The sequence below is a fragment of the Pipistrellus hanaki genome, assembly GCF_964339955.1.
Source record: "Pipistrellus hanaki genome assembly, chromosome: 1".
In the NCBI taxonomy this organism is placed as follows: Eukaryota; Metazoa; Chordata; class Mammalia; order Chiroptera; family Vespertilionidae; genus Pipistrellus; species Pipistrellus hanaki.
The window spans coordinates 20,782,087-20,806,360 of NC_140503.1; the positions used below are offsets into that span (position 1 = coordinate 20,782,087).

The following is a 24,274-nucleotide window of genomic DNA, read 5'->3' on the forward strand; positions in this document are numbered from 1 at the left end:
GTCGGCTTCAAACCCCAAGAATCTGCACTTCTGATACGCGCCCAGAGGCTGGCGCCACTGGCCTGCGGACCCCGCTCTGAGTAGTGCTGATGTAAACCAGTGGATTTCAGACTGGTTTCAGCAGAAGGCTCTTGTTGAAATGATACCATAATATGTTAAATAGATAAAGGCCGTAGTTGAGGGACTCAGAGTTGTATTTTATACTTATCGTCCTTCAGTACAATGAGTTATGGTTGACGACTTGAACTCAGAGGTTACAGGGGATGGTTACAGATTTCTGACAGCCTCAGAATCCAAATTATTTGCCTTATGTTTTCCTTGCACATGCAGATCAGTAGTTACAAACAATGTGTGTGTGTATGTGGGTATATGTACACACACATACAGTCATGTGTTGCATAACGTTTTGGTCATTGATGAATCGCATCATGACGGAGGCCCAATAAGATTATAGGGGAGTTGAAATATTCCTATTGCCTACTGATGTCATAGCCGTCATAACACTATAGCACAAAGCATTCCTCAGGTGTCTGTGGTGAGGCTGGTGTAAACAAACCTATTATACTTCCAGTTGTATAAAAATATAGCACATACAATTATGCATAGTACACAGCATTTGATGATGGTAATAAATGACTATGTTACTAGTGAATGTATTTACTATACTTTTTTATCATTATTTTAGTGTGTATGTTTTCTACTTACAAAGTTTGCTATAAAAGCGTATGCCATCAAGCAGCCTCACACATCTCATGTTTACTTTGTGTTTTGTCTGCCTCATTTTCTTTTGAGTTTGACCTACCCTTGTGTTGTTTTCTACAAAAACATGCTGTGCAGGCTTGTAGCCTAGAAACAATGGGCTATCCCACATAGCTCAGGTGTGTAGTAGGCTGTACCATCCAGGTTTGTGTACGTGCACTCGATGATGTTCGCACAATGATGAGATGGCCTAACAATGCATTTCTCAGAACCTATCCCTGACAATCCTTAAGCAGCGCTCGACTGTATATGTAAATAATGTCTTATCACCTGGCCCTGCACTCTCAGGATACTCATCAGTTACAGGAAAGTAGCAAGAAGAGCTTTATTCATAAGTCTATGCAAAATAGATTATGCTGGCACCAGAGGTCACCTTGGCGGTGCTCTCCAAGGTGTTAGGTTTGATAACTAATAGGTATGTACATGTGTGTGGATTTTGCTTTCTTAAAAAAGCAAAATAAATGAATAAATTATGCTCTAAAAATGAGATCCTAGCAACTTACTTCATCTCTCTGAGCCTTGATTCCCTAACAACTAATAATACTAATAACACCTACCCCATACAGCTATTGAACAGATCAATGGAGGTCATTGCTGGAAACCCATCACTGTCTCACTAATAGGAAGATGTGGAAGGCTGAAAGGTCAGAGCCAACCACTTCTATCTAATTAAGACAATGGTAACAGAGGCAACTTCCCCACCAAATTCCCATGTAAATCCTTACTGATAAAATTATCTGCCTGTTATTGGAATTACCTGCCTAAGGGCAATGAGTGTATCCCAAACCTGAATAAAAGGGATGGCAGGCCAAAAAGCAAGGTGGCAGTCCTCCCACTAGAGGTGAGCTCCCGCCTGGCCCCCAGTATTTTCAAATTAATACTTTTCTAGTCTCTTTCCTTTGTGTGCGGCCTTCTCCAAAACCCAAACCCTGAACTGAAACCCTGAACCACTTTGGGATGTGAAAGGGGTTTCCACAGGTCATTTCTATAAAAGTAGTTTGTAAACCATAAAGTGCATTGCTCAAATGAGCCTTCTCTCCTGAACGCAGATATTCTCATTCCTTCAAAGACCTGGGCCAGTTTATACTGTACCAGGGCTTTCCACCAATGGCTGGAGCCACCTGCCGGCCCCACCCTGACCAACTGAATCAGAATCTCTGGGCTCCGTGTCAATATTTAACGGCTCTCCAGGGGACTCTAATGAGTAGCCAGGATTACTCCATATTTCCTCCTGAGTTCCATACAAAATCCTGTCAAATTGCTCTCATTGCTTCTAGATGGCCACTGGCAATAAAAAGAAAGAGGAGAAAATGCCCCTAACCAGAGTCTGACTTTTCCACTGCTGTTGGCCGGAAAGGGGGTTTTAATAACAACATACGAATTCTGGAGCACCATAGACGCTGGGCGATGTACATACATTATCCCTTTTAATCCTCCCCACACCTCTGTGAGGTAGATGGCGTTCTTCCCTGTTTCTAAAATAGTTTTGCCCAGTAGGTGTGACTCAGTGGTTGAGTGTTGACCTATAACCAGAAAGTCATGGATCGATTCCCAGTCAGGGCTCATGCCTAGGTTGTGGGCTTGATCCCTAGAGTGGGGTATGCAGGAGGCAGTCGGTCAATGATTCTCTCTCATCACTGATGTTTCTATCTCTCCCTCTCTGAAATCAATAAAAATATTTTAAAAATAAAATAGCTTTATTGAGATAGCACATACTACACAATTTGTCCACTTAAAGTATAAAATTCAACAACTTTTAGTACCTTCACAAAGTGGTGACTATCACCGCAATTATTTTTAGAATATTTTCATCCCCTCCAAAAAACACCCCACACTCCTTAGCTGCACCCACACACAACTTATCCCATCTCCACCAGCCCTAGGCACCAGGGAACTGGTTTTCCTTTCTGTCTCTGTGGGTTTGCCTATCCTGGACATCTCACATCAATGGACTCCTGCAACATGTGGTCCTCTGTGACTGGCTTCTTTCACTTAACATAATGTCTTCAAGGTTCAAGCATGTTGTAGCTTGTATCAGTGCTTTATTCCTTTGTATGGTCCAATATCCCACTGTATGGACATACCGTGTTTTATCTATGCAGTCGTCATTCATTGGGCATGTGGGTTGTTTCCATTTTGGAGAGATTATGAATAACACGGCTGTGAACATTCACGTACGAGTTTTTGTGTGAGCGTGTTCTCCTTTCTATTGGCTGTATACCTGGGAGTGTAACTGCTGTCATATGGCATGGGTCTATGGTTAGTTAGCCTTTTGGAGAGCTGCCAGACCCAAAGTGGTTGCACCATTCGACATTCCTGCCAGTAGTCTGAGGGTTACCGCTTCTCCCATCCTCACCAACACTTGTGATATCTGTCCTTTCTTATTTCAGCCACCCTCGTGGGTGTGAAGTGGAATATCACCATGGTTTTGATTTGCTTTGATGGCTAATGATACTGAGCATCTCTTCCTATGCTTCTTAGCCATTCACATATCTTGGGATAAATGTGCTTTCAGACACTTTGCCAATTTTCTAATTGGCCTACTTGTCTTTCTTTTTGCTGAGTTGCAATAGTTCTTTACAGCCGAGACCGGTTTGGCTCAATGGATAGAGCGTCGGCTTGGGGATTGAAGGGTCCCGGGTTCGATTCCAGTCAAGGGCATGTACCTTGGTTGCGGGCATATCCCCAGTAGGGGGTGTGCAAGAGGCAGCTGATCGATGTTTCTAACTCTCTATCTCTCTATCTCTCTCCCTTCCTCTCTGTACAAAATCAATAAAATATATATATTTTTTAAAATAGTTCTTTACATAGTCTAGATACAAGTTTCTTATCAGAACTATAATGTGGAAAAAATGTTCTTGTATTCTGTAGACTCTCTTTTTGCGCTGTGTCCTTTAAAGCACAAAGTTTTCCATTTTGATGATGTCCAACGTATCTATCTTTTATTTTGTTGCTTGTGTTTTTTGTGTCATATCTAATCCAAGGTCAAAGATTTATGACTGTTTCCTTCTAAGAGTTTTGCAGTTTTAGCTCTTAGATTAGGTCTTTGATCCATTTTGAGTTACTTTTTGTATATGTTGTCAAGTAAAAGTCTGGCTCCCCTCCCCCACATCCCGGACTTTTATAATGGAGGAAATGGAAGCTCAAACGGCCAGTAACCTTTCCAGAGCTACAGCAGCCCTGCGTTGCTGCACTGCTTCCAAAGAGCCAAGGTTTGTTCTTGGTGGTGGTTGGGAGGGGAGGAAGGGGAAGAGCTGTGGAGGCAGATCCCCCAGAGGAGCTTGCCACCCAGTACATGCACATCCTCTGTTCTTAGTGCAGGGACCCAGCCGCTGAACAGAGCACAATGAACACCAGCATGGGGCAGGATGTGAGCAGCCTCAAGGGGTCGCTAAACCCAGAGAAGGCCTGTGACCTTGCTCCAGCACCTCAGCAGCCTGCTCTAATCTGCCCAATCACTGAGCTCTAGCCTCAGGCCAGATCATCTGTGACCTTTGTTTTTTTGTGTGTTTTCTGTTGTTGTGGTTGTTAATCCTCACCAGAGGATATGTTTTCATTGATTTTTTTTTTTTTTAAAAAGGGAGAGAAACATTGATGTGAGAGAGAAACATTGATCTGTTGCCTTGCAATCTGACCAGGGATCAAACACACAACCTAGCCATGTGTCCTAATTAGAAATCGAACCCCAATCTTTTGGTGCACAGGACACGCTCCAACCAACTGAACCACCCAGCCAGGGATGCTTGTGTCTTTTGGACACAGAAGAGGGGAAAGAGACTCAGCTGACTTGAGTTGTTCAGCCAGAGAAGGTCACCTGTGAGAAGACTCAGTTTCCCAACCCTAAGTCCTTGTTGACAATGGATCTGGAGACACCAAGTAAGATGACCAGCACTGACAGGAAAGACCACTTGGTAGTGCTGTTAAAAAATTGATGGTTCTGCCAAAACCGGTTTGGCTCAATGGATAGAGCGTCGGCTTGGGGACTGAAAGGTCCTGGGTCGATTCTGGTCAAGGGCATGTACCTTGGTTGTGGGCATATCCCCAGTGGGGGGTGTGCAGGAGGCAGCTGATCGATGACTCTCTCTCATCGATGTTTCTAACTATTTCTCTCCCTTCCTCTCTGTACAAAATCAATAAAATATATATATATATATATTTTTAATTGATGGTTCTTGCCCAGCTGGTGTGGCTCAGAGGTTGAGCATCGACCTATGAACCAGGAGATCATGGTTCGGTTCCGAGTTAGGACACATGCCTGGGTTATGGGCTCAATCTCCAGTGTGGGGCAAACAGGAGGCAACCAATCAATGATTCTCTCTCATCAATGATGTTTCTATCTCTCTCTTCCCCTCCCTTTTATATATATATAAAAAACAATATATATATATTGTTTTTATATAAAATATATATATATATTGTTTTTTCAAAAATTGATGGTTCTGGAAATCCAGCAATGACCTTAAAACATAGGAAATAAGATAAGAGGATACACGAGGCAGCTGAGGGGAAACCAGAGGGCTGAAGAGCCTTCTCATTTACAGTTTGTTATGGAAACGACAACTAATCTGCATAAACAACCTGCATCTAATTTGCATAAACAACCAGAAACAGGAAGGTCTGCTCACTTTCCTGACACCCAGGTTGCAGACACAACACACTGGAAAGGCCGATGCAGTCAAAATTTGTTGTGCCATCCTCTGCAAATGGATTCAGTCTTCACACAGTAAGTGTCAGATGCACTGAGCTATTGTCAGTCATCCTTACACACAGATGAAAAAACAGATGCTCAGAAAGACCAGCTGACTTGTCCAAGGTCACACAGAGAGTGAGTGAAGGAGCCAGACTATGAACCCAGAAGCTGGACCCCAGCCCAGAGCTCTTCCCAGGCCCCGGAAGCGGTCCCTCTGGGGAGAAGCCAGGATGGTGTCCTGCTCCCATGGCACCTGGGCCCCTCCACACACCTCCAAGGGCAAAGTTCCCTCAAGGAAATGAGAGCCCAAGGAACAGTGTTTGAATAAATTATAAAACTAATTTGCATAATTGACACATTCGAAAAGTAAATCATAATCACGTCCACACTTCTTGCGCATCTCAGTAAGTGCCAGGCATTCTGTGAAACTCTTTAGCCACATGCGTTCATTTAATCATCACAGCAACACTGAGAGGTGGGGACTAATATTATTCCCATCTTTAAAACAGAGAATCTAAGAAAGCAGTACAGGACTCTCCAAATATCCCAGAAGTGTTTGATTTCTGCTAATAACATGCATGTCCAGCCGTCAGCTCTCCAAGGTGACCCCATTCGAGGATGACAGCAGGGATGGCCAACCTCTGATGCTAAATCAGAGCTTCAGAACCCCTCTAAGTGCTCAGGGCATGGACTCAAATCAGAGGCCATTCCACAGGGGGCAGTGTCCAACAGTCATAGCTGCTCTGAACTATCACTCATTCTCCTTCAAATTAAACTATCAAAGGGAGGGGAAACGCTAACAGCTTTTTTAAAATGTGCTAACAAAGTGACGGAATTAAAGTGGAAATTCGGGATTTCAAAGACGAGTCAGGAGATTCTGTTCCAAGAGAGGGACAGATTGGCTCTCGCTGCCAAACAGGCAGGAGACAGAAAAAGCGTCTGAGTCAGGGGGAAGCAGGCCAGCGCCATTCCGGAGAGCCGCAAATTAAAAACCAATTATGCAAGGCTTGCTGAAAAATCTCAGTGGGCTGCCTTTATGTGTTAAATCACTAAAAACACCGGCATGCTCACGCCAACATTTACCCAGCACGTCAGCTGGTTGGGGGCAACGTTTTATGCTCAGGCCAAACATGCTGAACATTTTGGTCTTTTTGGTGGCATGAACTCTGGAGAACCACCTGTGGCTGCGAGTGAGCACACCTTCCAGGGCCACTCTGCGGTCCACAGATTCAAATTCACATTTCCTGCAAAGGTGAAAACTTTATATTTATATATAAAAATTTATATATTATTGATTTTTTACAGAGAGAAGGGAGAGGGATAGAGAGCTAGAAACATCGATGAGAGAGAAACATCAATCAGTAGCCTCCTGCACACTCCCCACTAGGGATGTGCCCACAACCAAGGTACAACAAGGTTGACGGAAATCAACCCCAGGTCCCTCCAGTCCACAGGCCGATGCTCTATCCACTGAGCCAAACCGGTTTCGGCGGTGAAAACTTTCTAAATGTCCTCAGAGACTCTGGAGAAGTTGGAAAATGACCAGTGCGAAATCCACAGACAGCTGTGTCTCCTTTCGGACTCTGGGGACCTGGAGAACGAGGACCTGGGGAATACTCGCTGGAAGGGCAGACTGCAATGGAACGCACAGAATCCTGAAGGTGAGGCCCTCGGAATGTGCCCTGACAAGGATCAGAAGAGCCTGAAGAGACGTAGAACGAACAAGGTCATCCCTGAGCTTCCTAAACATACCGATTCCTGGGACTGCCCTCAGACACTCTGAGTCCATGGGCCTGTGCGGGGTCTGAAATTTTTGTTTATAAGAAGTTCCCCAAGAGGTTTTGGTGATCAGCCAAGTTTGGGAGTAGTTGGTTGGATTTTCACTGTGTTCCTTTTTTTCTGCCTAAAGTCGCTAAAGTTCAGAAACAGAAAAGCAGATGGACAATGCTTGGAGGTAAGAATGGAGAGATATAGAAATCAAGGCAGAGGACATTGAAGCGGCTTGCCAAACTGACACAGCTAATTCATGTTCAAAACAACAAGCCTACATATAAAACTACAGTCTATGCAAGGCAGAGCACACAGAAATAAAAAGAAATGTAAGATCTAGTCCCGACCCTTGGGACCTACAAACAGGACTCAAACTCAAAAGCGGGCTGGTGACACGGTGTGAAATGAGCTGGGTATAAGGCAACAGGGAGCAGTGGGGTCTTTGGTCAACTGAAGACTGCATGCTGATACAGTGAGCATCTACCACCCAGCGGTAGCTTTCATTGCATATAAGGGTGTGTGCCTAGAGTGGCCAGATAGTCTGGGTTTTTTTTTAAAGAAGCCAGAAAGTTCACATTTCCTGGCTTTTAAATATAGCAACTCATTCAATTAAAAAAAAAAAAAAATACTGTGAGGGCCAACAAGATTCATCTGTAGGCTGACTCCTGCCCATGGAATGACAGTTTGCAGCCTCTTTCCTACAAAGTCATCCAGTCCTACTTCCTTTAACTCGAGATCCCTCTAGAGCCCTGCAGTGGCCCAGAGGGAGGGGTCCCATCTAGCAGGTGGTTAGGTAAGTGCCTGGTGTGTACATGTGTGTGGAAGGGTGGAACTTGTGGCCTTCCCATCTGCCCCTGCCCCCACCAGCCACACTGGAAATGCATTCCAAGCTCGGAGGCAGGGCTTGGCCCCTGCAGCCACAGCAGCCCCTCACAGATGACCCAGGAAGGACCACAATCTTCAGGCCGATGGGGACTGGTTAAGGAGTCCAGCTGGAATGGGTTACAGAATAAAATGTGTAGAAGGAAAAGCTCTTTTCTCTAGAGTCTAGAGAAAGCCAGAGAGCAAAACTGCCTTGAGAAGAAATACTGGAAAGGAAAGAAGAACCAAAAGGCAAGAAAAAAGAGGAAGAGGTGGGTGGCAGGAGGTAGAAGAGGGTAAAGAGCTGGGACCGGTTTGGCTCAATGGATAGAGCGTCGGCTTGGGGACTGAAGGGTCCCGGGTTCGATTCCGGTCAAGGGCATGTACCTTGGTTGCGGGCATATCCCCAGTAGGGGGTGTGCAAGAGGCAACTGATCAATGACTCTCTCTCATCGATGTTTCTGGCTCTCTATCTCTCTCCCTTCCTCTCTGTACAAAATCAATAAAATATATTTTTTTAAAAAAGAAGAAGAAGAAGAGGGTAAAGAGGGGGAAATTGGTGATGGAAGGGGACTTGACTCGGGGTGAACATACAATACAATATACAGACGATATGTTATAGAACTATACACCTGCAACCTATATAAATAGCCAATGTCACCCCAATCAATCCAGCTTTTTTAAAAAAGGCAAGAAAGAAGCATGTGCTCACTCTAAAAGTCCCAAAATATAGCATCCTCAGACCCAAACCAGCCATCCAAACCAACTCTCTGGCCACTCACCACCCACTTGGTGTGCTTAATTTTTCTTCACAACATTGACCTACTCCATAACCTTTTATTTCTGGATGCCCCCACTACACCACACAGTTTCAGGAGAAAGGGTGGGGGGAGCTTGTCTACTCGGCTTACAGTTCAGTTCCCAGTGTCTGGCAGTGCCTGGCACATAGTAGGTGTGCCTAGCAAATATCTGTTGGACAAATGGACCGCAGGCAAGCATCTGGCTCCAAAACAGCTTGGCATTACGTGTCAACCACCTAATAACAACATCAGCACAAAACACCTATCGTTTAACTTAATGCGTCCAGTTTTCTTTTACCAAATCGCTTCATGGATTTGCACACGGCCCAAGAGACTACTGGTCTCCGCGAGGCGGACAGTCCCAGAGGCTGCTCTGGCCGGGCTGCCTGCACGGCCGCTCAGCCCACTCGCTCTCCAAGCCTGGGAGACAATGCGGCCACAGAACTGCCAGACTCAGCACTAACTGGGCCAGGTCATCAGTGATCCAATGTTCCTGGCCGGGTTCATTCCACCCCACCCCCTTCCTCAACCTGATAAAAGAGGCAGCGGCAGCATAAGGTGAGTAAAGCTTTGGCTCTGAAGTTCGCTTTCCAGCTGCATGACCTTGGCCCTCTCCAGGCCGTTTAACCTCATCCATCATGTGGGCATGACAGTAATAACGGTAACAGTGATTACTTCCAAGTTCAATGAGACGTTGCACTAAGAGTGTCCAGCACCGTGCCTGCTGCTTGGCCCAGTGCATCCGAGACGTGGCTATTGCAGCAGCAGCCTCGCCATCACCCCAGATGCCAGTTTTGCCACTTTCCTGAGTGACTTGACCCCTTCCCTCCTCCTTGGACCTCCTATTCCTCTTCTCTAACCTGGGGAAAACCCAGTCACCAGGATGGATCAGGAAAGGAATAAACGAGATCACACATGATGTTAAACAGCACACGTCCTAGTAGATAGTCAATATTTTATAATCCAAGGAACTTTACTAAAATGTCTGTGTGAAAATCCACCACAGGCCGTTTGCCATATGCAACGAAGTATTTGGGACATGAGGTTCTGCAGTGACAAGGTCTCTCCCCACCGCTTTCTGTTGTAGTTGCTCTAAGAGTGAGCACCCACACCCCAAACCACCCACCCCCTTGAGTCGAACCCAGAAAGCATTTGGAGGTGAGTTCCCAGGGCGGAGCTGTCCTTACTTCCCCGCCAGCACAGTCTACTTCATCCGCGCCCCCCCCCGCCCCCCCCCCCGCCCCCCGCAATGCTGCAGGGTGACAGGAGGGAGAGGCATGCAAATACGCCCCAGCAGGGGCTGGTTATCTTCACGGCCCGGATGGTGCAAGTTTGTGAGTTTGTGGGCGCCTGTGAAGACAGCACGTCACTGCCAGGTACGGGGCATATGCCACCAATGTGGGGGAGGCTGCAAAATGTAAAAATACTCAACCCAAATAAAGGCCGCCCCCACCACCACCACCACCACCACCAAAAAAGAAGGCTTCTCCAGCACCTTTTGTAGAGGGAAGAGGTGGTCACTCCACTTCCCAGGCAAAGCTTCAGGGGTCCAGCCCCTGGCGAAGGCTTTCATAAACACTGAAGCCGCAGCAGCCCGGTGATGCACCTCGGGCACTGGTTTAAAGGGTGATTACACTGTGGAATGACCCCTGAGCCTGGTGCGTTCGAGATATGAGCCTGGGAAGGTGAATAGCAAGGAACCAAAGGCAAGGGCCCTCGGAAAAGAAAACAGAAGTCCCCAGGACTGGTGAGCATTAGTGCTGGGAACGCCCCAGCCCACTTTCCCAGGGCTTCCGATTTGGCCAAAGGCCTGAAGTCCCCACCCAACAGCATAGCTGCCCACCTGGAAGGGAGAAGGAGCCAAGAAGTGCCATCGACAGCATGTTGATCTACAATGTTCATTTATCGACAGCACATTGATCCACAATGTTCATTCACAAGAATGTCATTACCATCAACTCTCATCTTGAAATCATTAGTGGGCATCTATAATGCACCTAATCCAGGTGCCTCAAGTGCAAATGTCTACAATAGGGGCCAGGCAGTTAAGTAAATGAAAGCAGCTGGTGGTAACAAAAGCAAAACCAACAGTGGAAGAAAAATGAATAGCCCTGGCTGGTTTTGCTCAGTGGATAGAGCATCAGCCTGCAGACTTGGGGGGGGGCAGGGGGTGTCCCAGGTTCAATTCCAGTCAATGGCACATGCTTGGGGTTGTGGGCTCAATCTCCAGTGGGGGGCGTACAGAAGGCAGCCAATCGATGATTCTCTCTCATCATTGGTGTTTCTGTCTCTCTCTCCTTCTCCCTTTCTCTCTGAAATCAATAAAAATCTATTTAAAAAATAAAAATGAAGAATAATAGGGAGGTGTGGGGGCCTGTGGCAAACGGGGAAGAGGAAAGAAGAGAGGGGGTCTCGGCATTCCGTGTAGCCATTACCATGGGCACCTGTGAGCAGATCTTCCCAGTTTTTAATCAAAGATTAAAGTCCAACTTTTTAAGTGAAGTGTTGGTTCAAGTGTCTTTTAAAACATTGTGCGGGCCAAACAAAACACATCGGAGAGCCGGATCCAGGATGCCCATGGCCAGTTCATCATCCCCAGCAGCCCTTCTCTCAGTTTTCATGGTATTCCTGGGGAGAGCGACGGCCGAGCAGTAGCTGCATAACACTCCCAACTCCCCTCTGCCAGGATCGAGACCCCTTTCTCCACAACCTCTTTCTTCGCAAGAGTGCCTCCTCTTTGGAATGTCCAGTCCTCCGAGCTTCAACCTAAAGCATGAGCCCCCTCCAGGGCACCTTTGCCTGTGAATGCTCCTCATCAGAACGGCTGAGCAGCTGCTTCCCATGTCCTGTCCCCCACACCTGTCCCCAGCCTCCTCTCCCCTCCCACCACTGGCTCCTTCTCCCTTCCAGGTGGCAGCTATTCCGTCAAGCCTTTGGCCAAATCACAAGCCCTGGGAAAGCGGGCTGGGGACGTTCCCAGCACCAATGCTCACCCTACACTGGGCACTTCTGCTTCTCACCAGTCCCCAGGGAAAAGCAGCTCTTCTGCTAGCGAGGCTCATGAGCGACAGCTGCAAGGGACCCGAGGAGGGAGAGCTCCCTGGGTGGGCCCCCTGCAAACATCTGAGGCAGACGATGTGAGTGGCTGAGGCCGAGCCCAGCTCTGGCAGCTCCTTGAGAAGAAAGGCCACACCATCCTTCCTCCAAGTTCCCACCTTCAGCTGCAGCCCGGGGCCAAGGGTGTTAGAGCAATGACATGACTAACGATGATTTGAAAGATAACCCAGTATTAGTGTTCTCTTGTATACTTTCCAAAGCATGTGCACAGTTCCACGATATCCCTTGGTCCTCCCAACACCCCAGCGAGACTGCCAATATATTATTATTATTTTTTAGACATTGCATTTTTTATTTCATTATTTTTTAATCCTCACCAGAGGACATGATTAGAGGGAGGGAGGGAGGGAAGGAAGGAAGGAGGGAGGGAGGTTGGTCACTGGGAGAAACATCGCTAAGTTGCCTTCTGTACTCTCCCCAACTGGGGATCAAACCTGCAAATCAAACCTGAGCAGGAATTGAACCAGCAACCTTTTGGTGCACGGGACAACGTTCAAACAACTGAGTCGCTCCAGCTGGGCCCAATATGTTATTATTCATTATTATTAATCACTCTACCCTTGCCCCTCAAAGAATCAGAGAGGTTCAGCATCCTGTCCCCGCCCGGGACCTCTCACACTTTACCATGTCCGTGAACTCCCCAGGGGAACTCATTAAAACGCAGACTGTTTCCGAAGGTCTGGGGTGGAGCCTGACATTCTGCATTTTTACAGGCCACCGGGTTGCATGGATGCTACTGGTCCTCAGACCCCATGATGAACAGCACCGCTGAGGTCGCCCAGCGGCTGTAGGGCGAGTCCTGGGTCTCTAACCCGGGCGTCCCACTCCTGGACACTGCCTGGGAGGACAGGCTCACTCACCTCGCTTTTCACAGGTTGAGGCCTCTTGCCCAGTTTCACCTCCAGGAAGTGCAAGGGGGCGATCATGGCCCCGATGTTGCGGATGTCAGCGTATTTCAGCTCCTCTGCAGTCAGGGCTGAGCTGGGGAGTCCGGTCAGGGGGCCGAGCCCTGGCAGAGAGCCCGCAGTCACGGAAGGGTCCGGGATCTGCCCAGGCATCATAGCAGGAGTGGCAGGCCAGCCTGGAGTAGGCGGGAGGAGAAGACACGTGCTGTCAGCAGGAAGAAGTGCTAGGAGGGGCTTACGGCCCCATGTCTTGCCAGGACTTCATCCTTTCTTTCACTAATGTCCCCTTCACCCCTTCCTTTCCCAGTGTCTCTCTCTGCCCTTATTTTATTACAGAGGGAATCTTAATCCACATCAAAGTTCTCCTTGGCACTGAAGGTAATGCTTAATCCAACCATCGGCTTACTGATGCAGCATTCGCCATGTGCTTGGCACTGCTTAATCCTACAGTCCCATAGGACTGGGTCAGTGTCCATGACACAAAGGAAAAAGCCGGAGCTTAGGAAGATAACTCACTCAAGACTGCACGCAGTTGAAACTGGAAGAGCTGGGATTTAAACCACAACCTACTGCCTCCCAAGAGGATGGTTTATAACAGTGGAATCTCAAGCATCTCTGCACCTGTTTAAGAGGGAGCTATTTTGGGCCTGGCATGGTGCCTCCCCTCAAATCACACATCCCGTTCTGCACACTTGTTAAGACACCCTGAATATGAAATGAAGCAAATCGAAGTGAAAGGTGAGTGTGTGTGCCTCTGGAGTCTGTGAGGAGGAGATTGAGGCAAAGGAGAGGCAATTAATTAGCCTGTGCTTTCCCCAGCGGAGCCCAGGACCAGCAAAGTCCTCCCGAATCTCCTGCTTCTCAAAGCAAACACGTATTCTGGCTGGGCCAGACCCAAAGGGTTTGCAAGGGAAGACAGATTCAGGCATGAAAGGCAGACAGAAATTAGACAGGTCAGCATCGAGAGAACTATTTCTCCCCTCTTTTCCGGGAGAAGCTCGTGGGTAAGAAGTGGTTACTACAAGGCACAGCTGGCAGTGCAGAAAGCTCGTCTTCCAATAAAGCCAGACGTATCCGGTCCCTTCCAGGGCTCCTACCATTCATTCATTCATTCGTCCACTTAGCCGTCCACCCATCGGACGATGAGCAAGAAGGCACGTCCGTTCTCCCCAGCCTGAGCACCCAGTGTCCCCCAGGCCATCTCAGAAAAGGATCTGAGACTCATTCTCATCAACTTACAGTCTGAGAGCTGGAGGAGGCCCCGTGCTTATCTAAACCACATCCTCATTTTGCGCACGAGGTGAAGGTAAAGGTTAGAGAGGGCGAATGACTTGCCACGGTCACACAGCCAGCACGGGAAAGAGCCAGAGCTGAGCTCCCGGGCCCTAGATTTTAGGTCCTGCCCTTTCCCCGCTCCTGGGTTCCAAGAGAGTTCATGCAGAAGGGATGACCTTCCAATGCAGTTGTTCAGACACTAGCCCAGAGGATCATTCTCCTGAACAGAGGACCCTCTACTTTGCCTCCCATTAAGGTCCAGGTTTGGGAAGTTCCCTGAATAAGCCCGTGGCAGTTTGGGTGGGAGCCCAGACAGAAAAGTGGCCCCTGAGACGTCTCACATGCGATTGGTCAATGTGCTGTGACCCTCCCTAAACCTGAGCAGGACTTGAGTCCAGGATCAGGAAGAGTCTCCCCTCTACTCCCTGGAGCTGGGCCTGCAAATCGGAAGTTCAAGGTGAGGCCCACAGGGTGCCCCTGCAGGAGGCTGCTCCAGGGCATGGTGGATGAGCTGCCCGGCTCCCAGGCTTCCTCCAGGGAAAACAAGAAAATGGCCAGTGTAAGGACTCATTCCTGAGTGGCAAAGGGATGCCTGGCAGGCAGAAGGAGTTGGTGTTCGGCTACCTGAGCCAAACTGACAAAGGAAACTCCCATTTCCTTCTCAGAAGAGGAGAAAACCCTACAAAATCCCTTTTCTAGAACCTGAACGGATGCCCCGAGGAGTCAATGACCCCCAAAAAGATGCTTAATTGAGCTACTCTAAACAGACCGGAGATGTGAAGCTGGAATATGCTCTGTGCCTGGTGCTTCAGTTGAATACAAACCCCAAAGAGGGGCTGGGGGTCCCACACGCCAGCAAAAATACAGAGCAAAATCCCCTCCTTGGCCAGAGGCCCCCCGAACCTCCCTCAAAGGGAAGGACCACGTTTTTCCTGCGTGGCAAAATATGCCACGTGGCCACTGAGCAAGTAGAAGGGTGATTTCAGGGGGAAAGCGGCAGTCATGGCTGGTTGACCCACATGACCCCGGTGTGTAGCATCATTTCTGGCACAAAAAGAGTCATCCACAACTACTTACTGGATTGTAAATACGTGAAGGAAGGAAGGAACAAATGATAAACTCGCGGTGGAACAAAATTCAGTGAGCAGGGTCGGGATCTACCTCTGGAAGTCTGGGTGCTCGTCACCAACCTCCAGATGGTTGGTTCCCATGGTAGACCCGGGAAAAACAGCCCAGAGGCTCCTGTGTGTTCCCCTGCCTACGCCATCTCTGGGAGATGGAAGCCAGGCCCCACTGTTCCCGGAATGATAGGCCCTGCCTGCAGCTTCTGTTTATTTTCATGCAGATGGTATAAATGAGACACTAACAAATGAGCCCAAAATATCTGCTACTGTGAAATCCCCCCTCCGAGCGGGGCAACCGCTCTCTGGGAGCAGCGGCCTCATAAATTCCTGCCATTCCTGCTTCGCTGTGAACCCAGCCCAATGACAAGCCTCGCTCAGGGGCCCAGGCTCCAGGCTTTCCTCTGCAGAAGCAAAAATAATAATAAAAACAAATGCCCCTCTCTTTCCTTCCCCCCCACCAGGGCACCCCGAACTGCTCAGATACAAACCACAAAGTCCTTAGCACATGCCTTTCCTAGGAGACAACCGCAACAGCTGACATTCACCAGCGAGAAGTCACCCTAACGGCAGAGGATGGAGGAGGTGGGGCGGCTGCCTCTCATAATTGGACCCTCATTAACTGGGAAGAGCTGGCTGAGGATCCAAGGCTGCAAGGCAACTTTGGTGATAGGAAAAATAAAACAATTTGATGTGATGTAGAGATCTATGAGGAGGGGAGGAGGGGCGAGAGAGAGAGAGAGAGAGAGAGAGAGACAGACAGTGGCAGGGAACCAATAACAGCCAGGAGGAATTTATCCACTTCAAGGAAGACATAGGAAAGATGACAAGAGGTGAAATCATCTCCCAACTGCTTGTTCCATACGGAAACAATTTAGCAGGAAAAGGGGAACTAGGCACTAAAAGCTTTAGGGGAAGAACCCGGAGTTTTTTTCCCCCCCTTGAGGGCCCAGGCGGTCCAAAAGGCAGATAAACACCCTCCGTGTTTCCATTAGTAACTGGGACGCATAAATACAGAGCAAGTGCTATACATTGGCAGAAGACCAAAACTGGCAAATGAAGCTTTTGCCTCAAAAGACAGGCTTAGGATCCAAAAAGACTTTGGCAGTTTGGGACACTGACCAGGAACAGCTTGGAAACTAGCCAAGGAAGAACTGGGCAATGGACAGATCAAGATGGGACTGACAGCGAGGCGTGAAGAGGACAGAGAGCGTGCAGGAGGTCACAGCGAATGCTGCTGCTGAGCCCCAGGACACGAGGGGTTTGATGCAGGTCTCTAAAAGCCAGCTTCGGAGAACCGGGGGGTCTGAGTGGGTCCATGAGGAAAGAACCTGAATTCCTGGTATTGGTCTCTCTCCATTCTGACTTCCTCAGGAAGGGGAGGCACACAGATAGGGGTGCTGCCTTGGACAAGTGGAAAAGCCAGGAAAGGTGAAACCGGTTTGGCTCAGTGAATAGAGCTTTGGCCTGCGGACTGAAAGGTCCCAGGTTCGATTCCAGTTGGGGGCATGTGACTTGATTGCAGGCACATCCCTAGTAGGTGTGCAGGAGGCGGATGATCAATGTTTCTCTCTCATCAATGTTTCTAACTCTGTATCCCTCTCTCTTCCTCACTGTAAAAACTCAATAAAATATATATGGAAGAAAGAAAGAAAGAAAGGAAGGAAGAAAGGAAGGAAGGAAGGAAGGAAGGAAGGAAGGAAGGAAGGAAGCAAGCCCAGGAAACATTTCAAGTCCAGAAAGTGGACCCTATTGGGAGATATTAAGATGAAACATCATTTTTTAGCTGACAGGAAAAAGATACATGTAAGTTGAGTTTTTCCCCTTTTCTTCTCTTTTCACTGTACATAAATCTATGAAATATCATGTTTTTTAACAGGAGTATCTACAAATAACAGTCTTGCTTTGATGGATCAATTTTTACTAGAAAGTGCCAATAATTGGCCTCTCCATCTAGAATGGCAAAGATGGGTTAAAAAAAAATAATAATAATAAGACAGGTTAAGAGAAAGTTAGGATCTGCATCATGAAAGTTAGGATCTGTCCATAGAAACAAAAGTGTAAGGGAGGTTTACAAATTCCTGGGCCTCTTTGAGGTCAGCTCCCCTCCAGGCAAACAGCTAGCTAGGCTGGCATAAGGAGCCAGGAATGTGTGCAATGAGTGCAACGTTCGAAATAGTGGAGATGAGTGAGGACAGGCAAGGAGCAGGGAGTTATGTCACAGGATCAGGTCCCAGGAGCACTAGTGGAGTTGGAGGAGCGAGTACCCAGCTTGGCTGGTGTGGCTTAGTGATTTGAGCGTCAACCTATGAAACAGGAGGTCACCAATTTGATTCCAGGTCAGGGCACATGCCTGTTAGTGGGCTCCATCCCAAGTAGGGGGTATGCAGGAGGCGATAATGTTTCTCAGTGTTGATAATATTTCTCATCAATGTTCCTATCTCTCCTCCTCTAAAAAAATAAAAACTATATAATAAAAGGCTAATATGCAAATCAACCGAATGGCAGAAAGACTGGTTGCTGTGATGTGGACTGACCATTAGGGAGTAGACATTCAATGCAGAGCTGCCCTCTGGTGGCTAGTGCACTCCCACAGGGGGAGTTCTGCTCAGCCAGAAGCCAGGCTCATGGCTGGTGAGTGTAGTGGCAGTGGCAGGAGCCTCTCCCTCCTCCTCTACAGCACTAAGGATATCTGACTAATGGGGAGCGGGCCTGAGGCTCCTGGACTGTGAGAGGGTGCAGGCTAGGCTGAGGGACCTCCTCCCCACTGAGTGCACAAATTTCATGCACTGGACCTCTAGTATGTATATATATATATATATATATATATATATATATTAAAAAAAAAAAAAAAAAAGAGAGAGAGAGAGAGAGAGAGAGAGAGAGGGAAAGAGCCAATAGCCAGTGCCTGGGAATCACCAATAGCAGGTAGGCAGTCTTAGGAGCTGGAGTCTGGGAAAATTCCCAGGAGGACAGTGTGTATTGGTGGGAGAGGGCGGGCAGAGAAAGGTGTGCCAGGCCAGGGATCACAGAACAAAGTAATAACTATCATGAATCTTGGAGAATTAAACAGTAAACTTGTTCTTGAAGATAAGGGATTATCTGAGGTGATCTCTCGCCTGGAGATCCAGAAGGCCAGGAGCAAATGGGTGGAGAAAGCCCCTGAGAACAAGGACGAGCTGGAAAAGGCCCTCCCCAGGTGGCTGTCCCAGCTCTTCAGGCAGGAGAGGGAGGCGGGTGATGGGGGGGAGCTTTGGAGTCAGGTCAGCTACATGTGCAAACTAGCTCTGCCCCTTACTCGCTGTGTGACTTGGGCAAGTTCCCTAACCTCTCTGGGACTCACTTTCCTCAGTTGTAAAGTGGGAACAATAGTGGTAGGTGCCCTGTAAGGATTCCAGTGGTGAAAACTTGGAAAGCACCTGGAACAGTGCCCGCCCCAGTATGAAGTCAGTGGAGCCACAGAGCCTTCCTTCCTGAAGGACACAAGTGCTAGACGATCCCGCAAGGTCACTGTAGGGTTCCCACCTAACACTGGCCTCCTTTTCCTACAGCCATGAAGAGGACTCCCCCAGAGGATGCTCTGCTCCCCCACTTTCCAGCTCTAAACCCCACGGGGCCAGGACCATCCTGTATCCAGTCGGTTACTGCAGAGTAGAAACCAAGGGGGCAGGTCACAGCTGTGTATACAAAGGTGCAGAAACCAGGCCCAGCACTTGACCTTTGCCCCAGTTTCTCCAAGGTCTCCTCCATCCTCCATTCCAGAACACAGCTGCGTGGCTGGCTGGCACCAGCAGCTGGCTGGGTCTCCACCCCTGCCTCCAGAAGCAGAGGGCTAGCTAGCATCTTCTGTGTCCTTCTGCCTACTCTATCCTGTACCGCTTAGAGGGGGTCGCCCCTCAGATCTGCCTAAGAAGAAAAAGATGGGGGAGAGCGGTCAGAAGCCGCTGCCAGACATGGGCACACGGGCATGCATGACCCCTGTGAAGGCATCCCAGCTATAGGAGAAACTGGAACCTCTCCCCAGGAAAGGTTCTTCCCAGGAGACCAGAGAAATGCTTCCCACAAGGCCCTGTCTGTGGGCACTGTTTCCCCTGTTCAACACACACATAGGAAGTTACTTCCGCCAGGAATCCTTATCCCAAGCTGCAAGAGGAAGCTGGGAAAGAACTGCCACCTGGCAAGCCTCTATTCTCTCTTCCCTCTTCACCCCATCTCGGTTCCTTGGCTGCAGGAGCTCCCAGCATGATAACACTGCACAGTCATACACGCAGAGTGTGCGATAAATCCGTTGGCCCTTTTTTTAAAAATGCCACTGGCCCTGCTGAAGCTTTGGAAACGAAGCTCCTCAACCAGAATCCCAAGGGCTGCCGCAAGAAAACAGGCGGTGGGCTCTGGCCGGGCCTCCCACAGCCAGCAGTGAGCGTAAAGAAACACAGGCTGAAATTCCAACCTGGGTCGCTACAGCATTTGTCTCCTCTGAGCTCCGAGAGGCCAAACCACACGCACGCACCAAAGTACACACACACATACACACACAGGCACACGGAGCTTGGCAGCCCGTAAGTTCCAGAGCTGGTAACACAAGCCACGGAACCGACTGCCAAGACAAGCAACAGAGAGAGCCAGGCCCCGTTTCATTGGCCACCATACGCTGCATATGGCCCGGGACGCAGCCAAAACAGTGTTCTCACCCTCCTCAAAGGCATAGGAGACCCTCTGTTTTCAAACACACCTCCACAGAGCCTTAATTAAAGGAAAATGGAAAAATAATGTGTCTGCTGCTCTCCCCCTGCCTATATAGGTATGCACGTGCGCGCGCACACACACACATATTCATACACACTCACTCTATTTTTCTCTTCCTCCCATTTTGGTTTCAAGCATAATTCATTCGCATGGAAAAAAAGCAAACTGCATCCTGCAGCAGAAAAAAGCAGAGAAGAATGTTGCTTGCCCTCAGCCCTGGCTCCGATTGCTCAAGCTGAGCTGGGGCTGAATGAATACAGAGCCGGCCAACCTGAGCCTGCACTGACCCCTCTCTTCCAGAGCAGAGCTGGAAACAGAAACACTGGTGAGAGAGAGACAGCCCGTTGCAACACAGGCCGACCCACACGACAAACAAGGCCTGGAGAGCCTGGCCCTTCTCCTTCTGCCAAGGGTTCTGCAGGTTGGAAAAGATGCCCACACAGATTGCAAACAGGTGGGGGAGACAGACGCTGGTGGCTGCAAAAAGCTAGGCAGTGAGCGAGCGAGCGAGTGAGTGAGTGAGTGAGCGAGTAAGGAGATCCTTGTCCAAAGCCTTCCCTAGGGAACACCGTTACCACTTATCCCCAAGGCTCCTTAGACGCGGCTGCAAACAACGCAGGAGAAAAGTCAGAGGCCTCCACGCCCATGCCTTCCAGCAGCCTTTCAAAGCTCACGGCACCCGGCTCTTCAGGAAGATTCTGGAGCTGCCTGCAGCTCTGAACCAAAGCCAACGTAGAAGGGGAACAGAAGAGCCTTTGAGAAATCCGTCCTCCCGGTTTTAAACAAGGCAAAACCTTAGCCAGCCAGAGGCACGAGAATAGACCTTGCTTCTCTTCCCAGGTCCTCGGATTAATCAGAGCCACTCTCACACCTGATACCGGGCTAAACTCTCCCCTAGAAACCTGCAGAGGAAGATCAGGCAGCCATCCAAGCTGCAGCCAGATTTGCTGGAAAGATGAAAGCAAGGGGAGGTCTGTTTAAAAAAAAAAAAAAACCTTTAGGAACGGGAGACTGGGGAGATGATATGTGAACACAATTCGTAGCAAGGCCTTACAGGACCAAGCAGGCACCAGTCGTGGCTCAAAGCTTCTATCTCTGATGCTCCCAAACCTGAGGAGAGCCCACCCACTTGGCTGCACGCACCCTGGGTCTGCACGCCCTTTTTTGAGTGACAGGCCTGGGTTCATCTGCATTAAGCTCATGTGGTCAGGACGCAGCCCCATGCCCAATGCCCTCGATGCCAGCAGGGAGGACTGCACACCGGGCCAGGATCAGGCAACCTTGCAAGTGGAGCTGGCCCAAAGGGTGAGTTAATTTCCTTCCACCAGCCTTTGCATTTCCAGCCGCATGCATGGCCCATCCATCCCAGCACAAGAACCAAGACCTCCCCGTTCCCGGGCCTCCTAGGGTCTGGGGTCCTGGCCTTCAGACCCAATCCCTCAGCCTCCTTTAGAGGGGAGGAGCTCAGAGAGCCTTCTACACCGGGCTGGTCAGGAGAGAAGGGGGAGAGGGAGCGGGCTTACCTCCTTATGTAACCTGGCTGAGGAGCCCTCCCAGGGAGCGCAGAAGGGACCCGGGCCGCCCCCTAAGCCTCCTCCCATCCCAGGACCCGGGAGCAATGCCCCCAGAGAAGCACTCCTCATTGGATGGAGAGAGGCCCGGGCCTTCTCCAGTCCTCAGGGAGGCACGCTTCCACCCTCCCAGGGGGTGGGGGCGGCACACTTGCCAGCCGGTCCCTGTCATCCTTCCCCCGCACACCCCCCAAGAACCCTGCAAGTCCCTGGCCTTTCCCCCTCCCATCTGCACCCCCAGGCCCGTCTCCCTCAGGCAGTGTTCTCCCCACTCACCCGCCTTCCCCGCCGGCCGCCCGAGGCGAGCGCCTGTGGGCAAACGCACGGGGGAGAAGGGCGCTGGAGGGAGGCGGAGAGAGAGCCCGGCTGCCTGGGAGCGGACTGAGCCTCCCGTCCCGGGGCGGGAACCAAAGGGGACGCCCACGGCTTCCAGGCGGCTTCTCGGGAACGGCTTCCCGGGCTGCAGCGACCTCCGCCGGGGCTGCGGGAGCCTCCCCGCGCGCGGGGCGCCGGGTTCCGGAGCTCGGCGCGCTCCGCCCGCGCGGGGGCGGGCGTCCCAGGTGCCCGGCGCGCCCCACCCGCCCGCCCCGCCGGCCCGGGCGCCCCCCGCGCTCGCGCGCGCACCCACCGTGCAGAAGCCGCGGGCGGAGGCGGCGTCCCCGGGGCCGGGGCCCGGCTGCAGGCGCCGTGCCCGCTCAGCGCCGCTGCCGCCCGGCCGCCGAGCTCCGCCCGGTGCCCAGGCCCGTCCCGGCCCGGGAGCCGCCGCGGCGCCAGCCCCGCCGCCGCCGCCGCTGCAGCGTCCGCCGCCGCCAGCGCCTCCCGTCGCGGCCGCCGAGCGTCCCTCCCGCGGGCTGTGGCGGGCGGCGGGACGGGTTGCATCAGCCCCGGCTATATAGCGGCCCCGGGGCGGCGGGGAGGGGTCGGGAATGCGGAACCCGCCGAGCTGCCAGCTCCAGACGTCAGAGGGGGACGGAGAGGAAGGGAAGGAGGGGACAGGGGAGGGAGGAGGGGGTGTGGATCCGGCGCTTCACACCCACTGACCTTCACCTCCCCCGCCGCCGCCTCGCGCGCCCTCCTCCCGCGGCTGCTCGGGCCGCTCTCCCCGCCGGGGCGGCCTCGGCCCCGCGGCACCGGCTGCGGCTCCATCGCCGTCCCGGGCGCTCCCTCCCCGCGGCTCCGGAGCGCGCGAGGAAGCGGGACGCGGCGGGCGGTTATGTAAGAGCATCCCCCACGCCCGCCCCGCGCGCAGCGCCGGGGGCCACCCGGGACCCAAGACGGAGAAAGGAGGCGGCGGCGGCAGCAGGACCAGCCGAAAGCCCCCTGAAGCGTTCGCAGTCCGGGTGAACCATCTTCCTGGATCCTCAGCGCTCTTGGCCAGCCCGAGAGAGAGCATTTCTTCAGCACATTCTCATCCTCGGACGCTTCGCGACTGAGGGAGGAAGTGATCTCGCAAGCCGGCTTTCTCTTCCCAGGGAGCAGGATGAGCAGGAGATGAAGGCATGTGGGCGCCTCGACCCCACCCACCAGCCCACCTGGCCACCATACGTGCCCTAAGCCCGCGGTAGTTGGCTGCAGGAGGCCTGCCCTCCGCTGCTTTCTCTTTCTGGGTGGCCAGCGCTGCTTGACCTGGGCTTTTTGTCCCGCTCCATCAGCTTCTCCTTTCCTCTCAGGGGCAGAGAGCACACCCAGCCCTCCTCCCTCTGCAGACGGCCTTCTTCCCCATGACAACTTCCATGGCCAACTCGACGCCCACCTTGCATCTTCCCAGAGTGGTAGACGGTTCAGGGAGACTCCAGAGGACATGTGTGTCCCATGATGCCCTCCAGGGTATAAAGCCCGGAGACCTCAAGCACACGTGTGGCACCTGAGACCTTGGCACCATGGTTGGCATCTCCTACCTCCAGACGCCCTGGGGGCTCCGCCAGCCCCCACCTTTCTGTGGAAGCCAGATAGGGGTGACTGTTTATACACAGTGATTGCCGGCCTCCTTCTCAAAAGAGTGAGGTCAGGTCATCACCCGAAGAAGAAAGGAAGTGAAAGAAAAAGTTCATGCCTTCTTGGAGCGCAGATGTTCAGAGTGAAAGAAACAACAGTGCTTGAGACAGATGGGAGCAGTAAGCAAAACCAAGTGAGCATGTCTCTGCAATGCAAGTACAGCAAGGCGTTCTTTTCCTTCTCTCCCCCGTGCAGGGAAATCCTTCAGGGGGGGAAGAGGACTGGGAAGGCAGATCACATCCCCATGACATTGCCTGGCCGTTTTCACCTTCACTCAAAGCATTGAAGTTAGTAAGTAAGAAAAAGTAAGGGCCCTGACCAGTTTGACTCAGTGGATAGAGCGTTGGGCTGTGGACTAAAGGGTCTCCGGTTTGATTCCTGTCAGCGGCATGTATTTTGTTGCAGGCTGGTCATCGATGTTTCTAACTCTCTATCCCTCTCCCTTCCTCTTTGTAAAAAAAGTCAATAAAAAATATTTTTAAAAATAAACTTCTTTAAAAAAAAAAAAAAAAAAAAAAGAAAGAAAGAAAGAAAGAAAGAAAGGCCCTGAAAGAATCTACCATGCAAAATGAGTAGTCATGTGATAGCTTTGTGGACGAACATGGCTCTCAGCATCTGAAAGGCCAACTACCCCTCTGCTGCAGCACGAAGATGGAAGCTGGGT

General features: G+C 50.7%; 1 protein-coding gene across 2 annotated transcripts in view; it reads right to left on the reverse strand.

Annotated features, from left to right (window-relative positions):
- JDP2 (Jun dimerization protein 2) overlaps window positions 1–23,982 on the reverse strand; it is a 44,768-nt gene extending 20,786 nt beyond the window's left edge. The window contains exons 1-2 of one of the 2 annotated variants that reach the window (XM_084893621.1): window positions 22,657–23,982; window positions 12,858–13,078 (exon numbers count right to left, since the gene is read on the reverse strand). In XM_084893621.1, the coding sequence (XP_084749747.1) occupies window positions 12,858–13,078; window positions 22,657–23,008 (573 nt within the window). In that variant the 5' untranslated portion in view covers window positions 23,009–23,982. The remainder of the gene's footprint in view (window positions 1–12,857; window positions 13,079–22,656) is intronic. The other variant, XM_084893622.1, reaches the window with a different exon arrangement.
- Window positions 23,983–24,274: the final 292 nt, after the last annotated feature.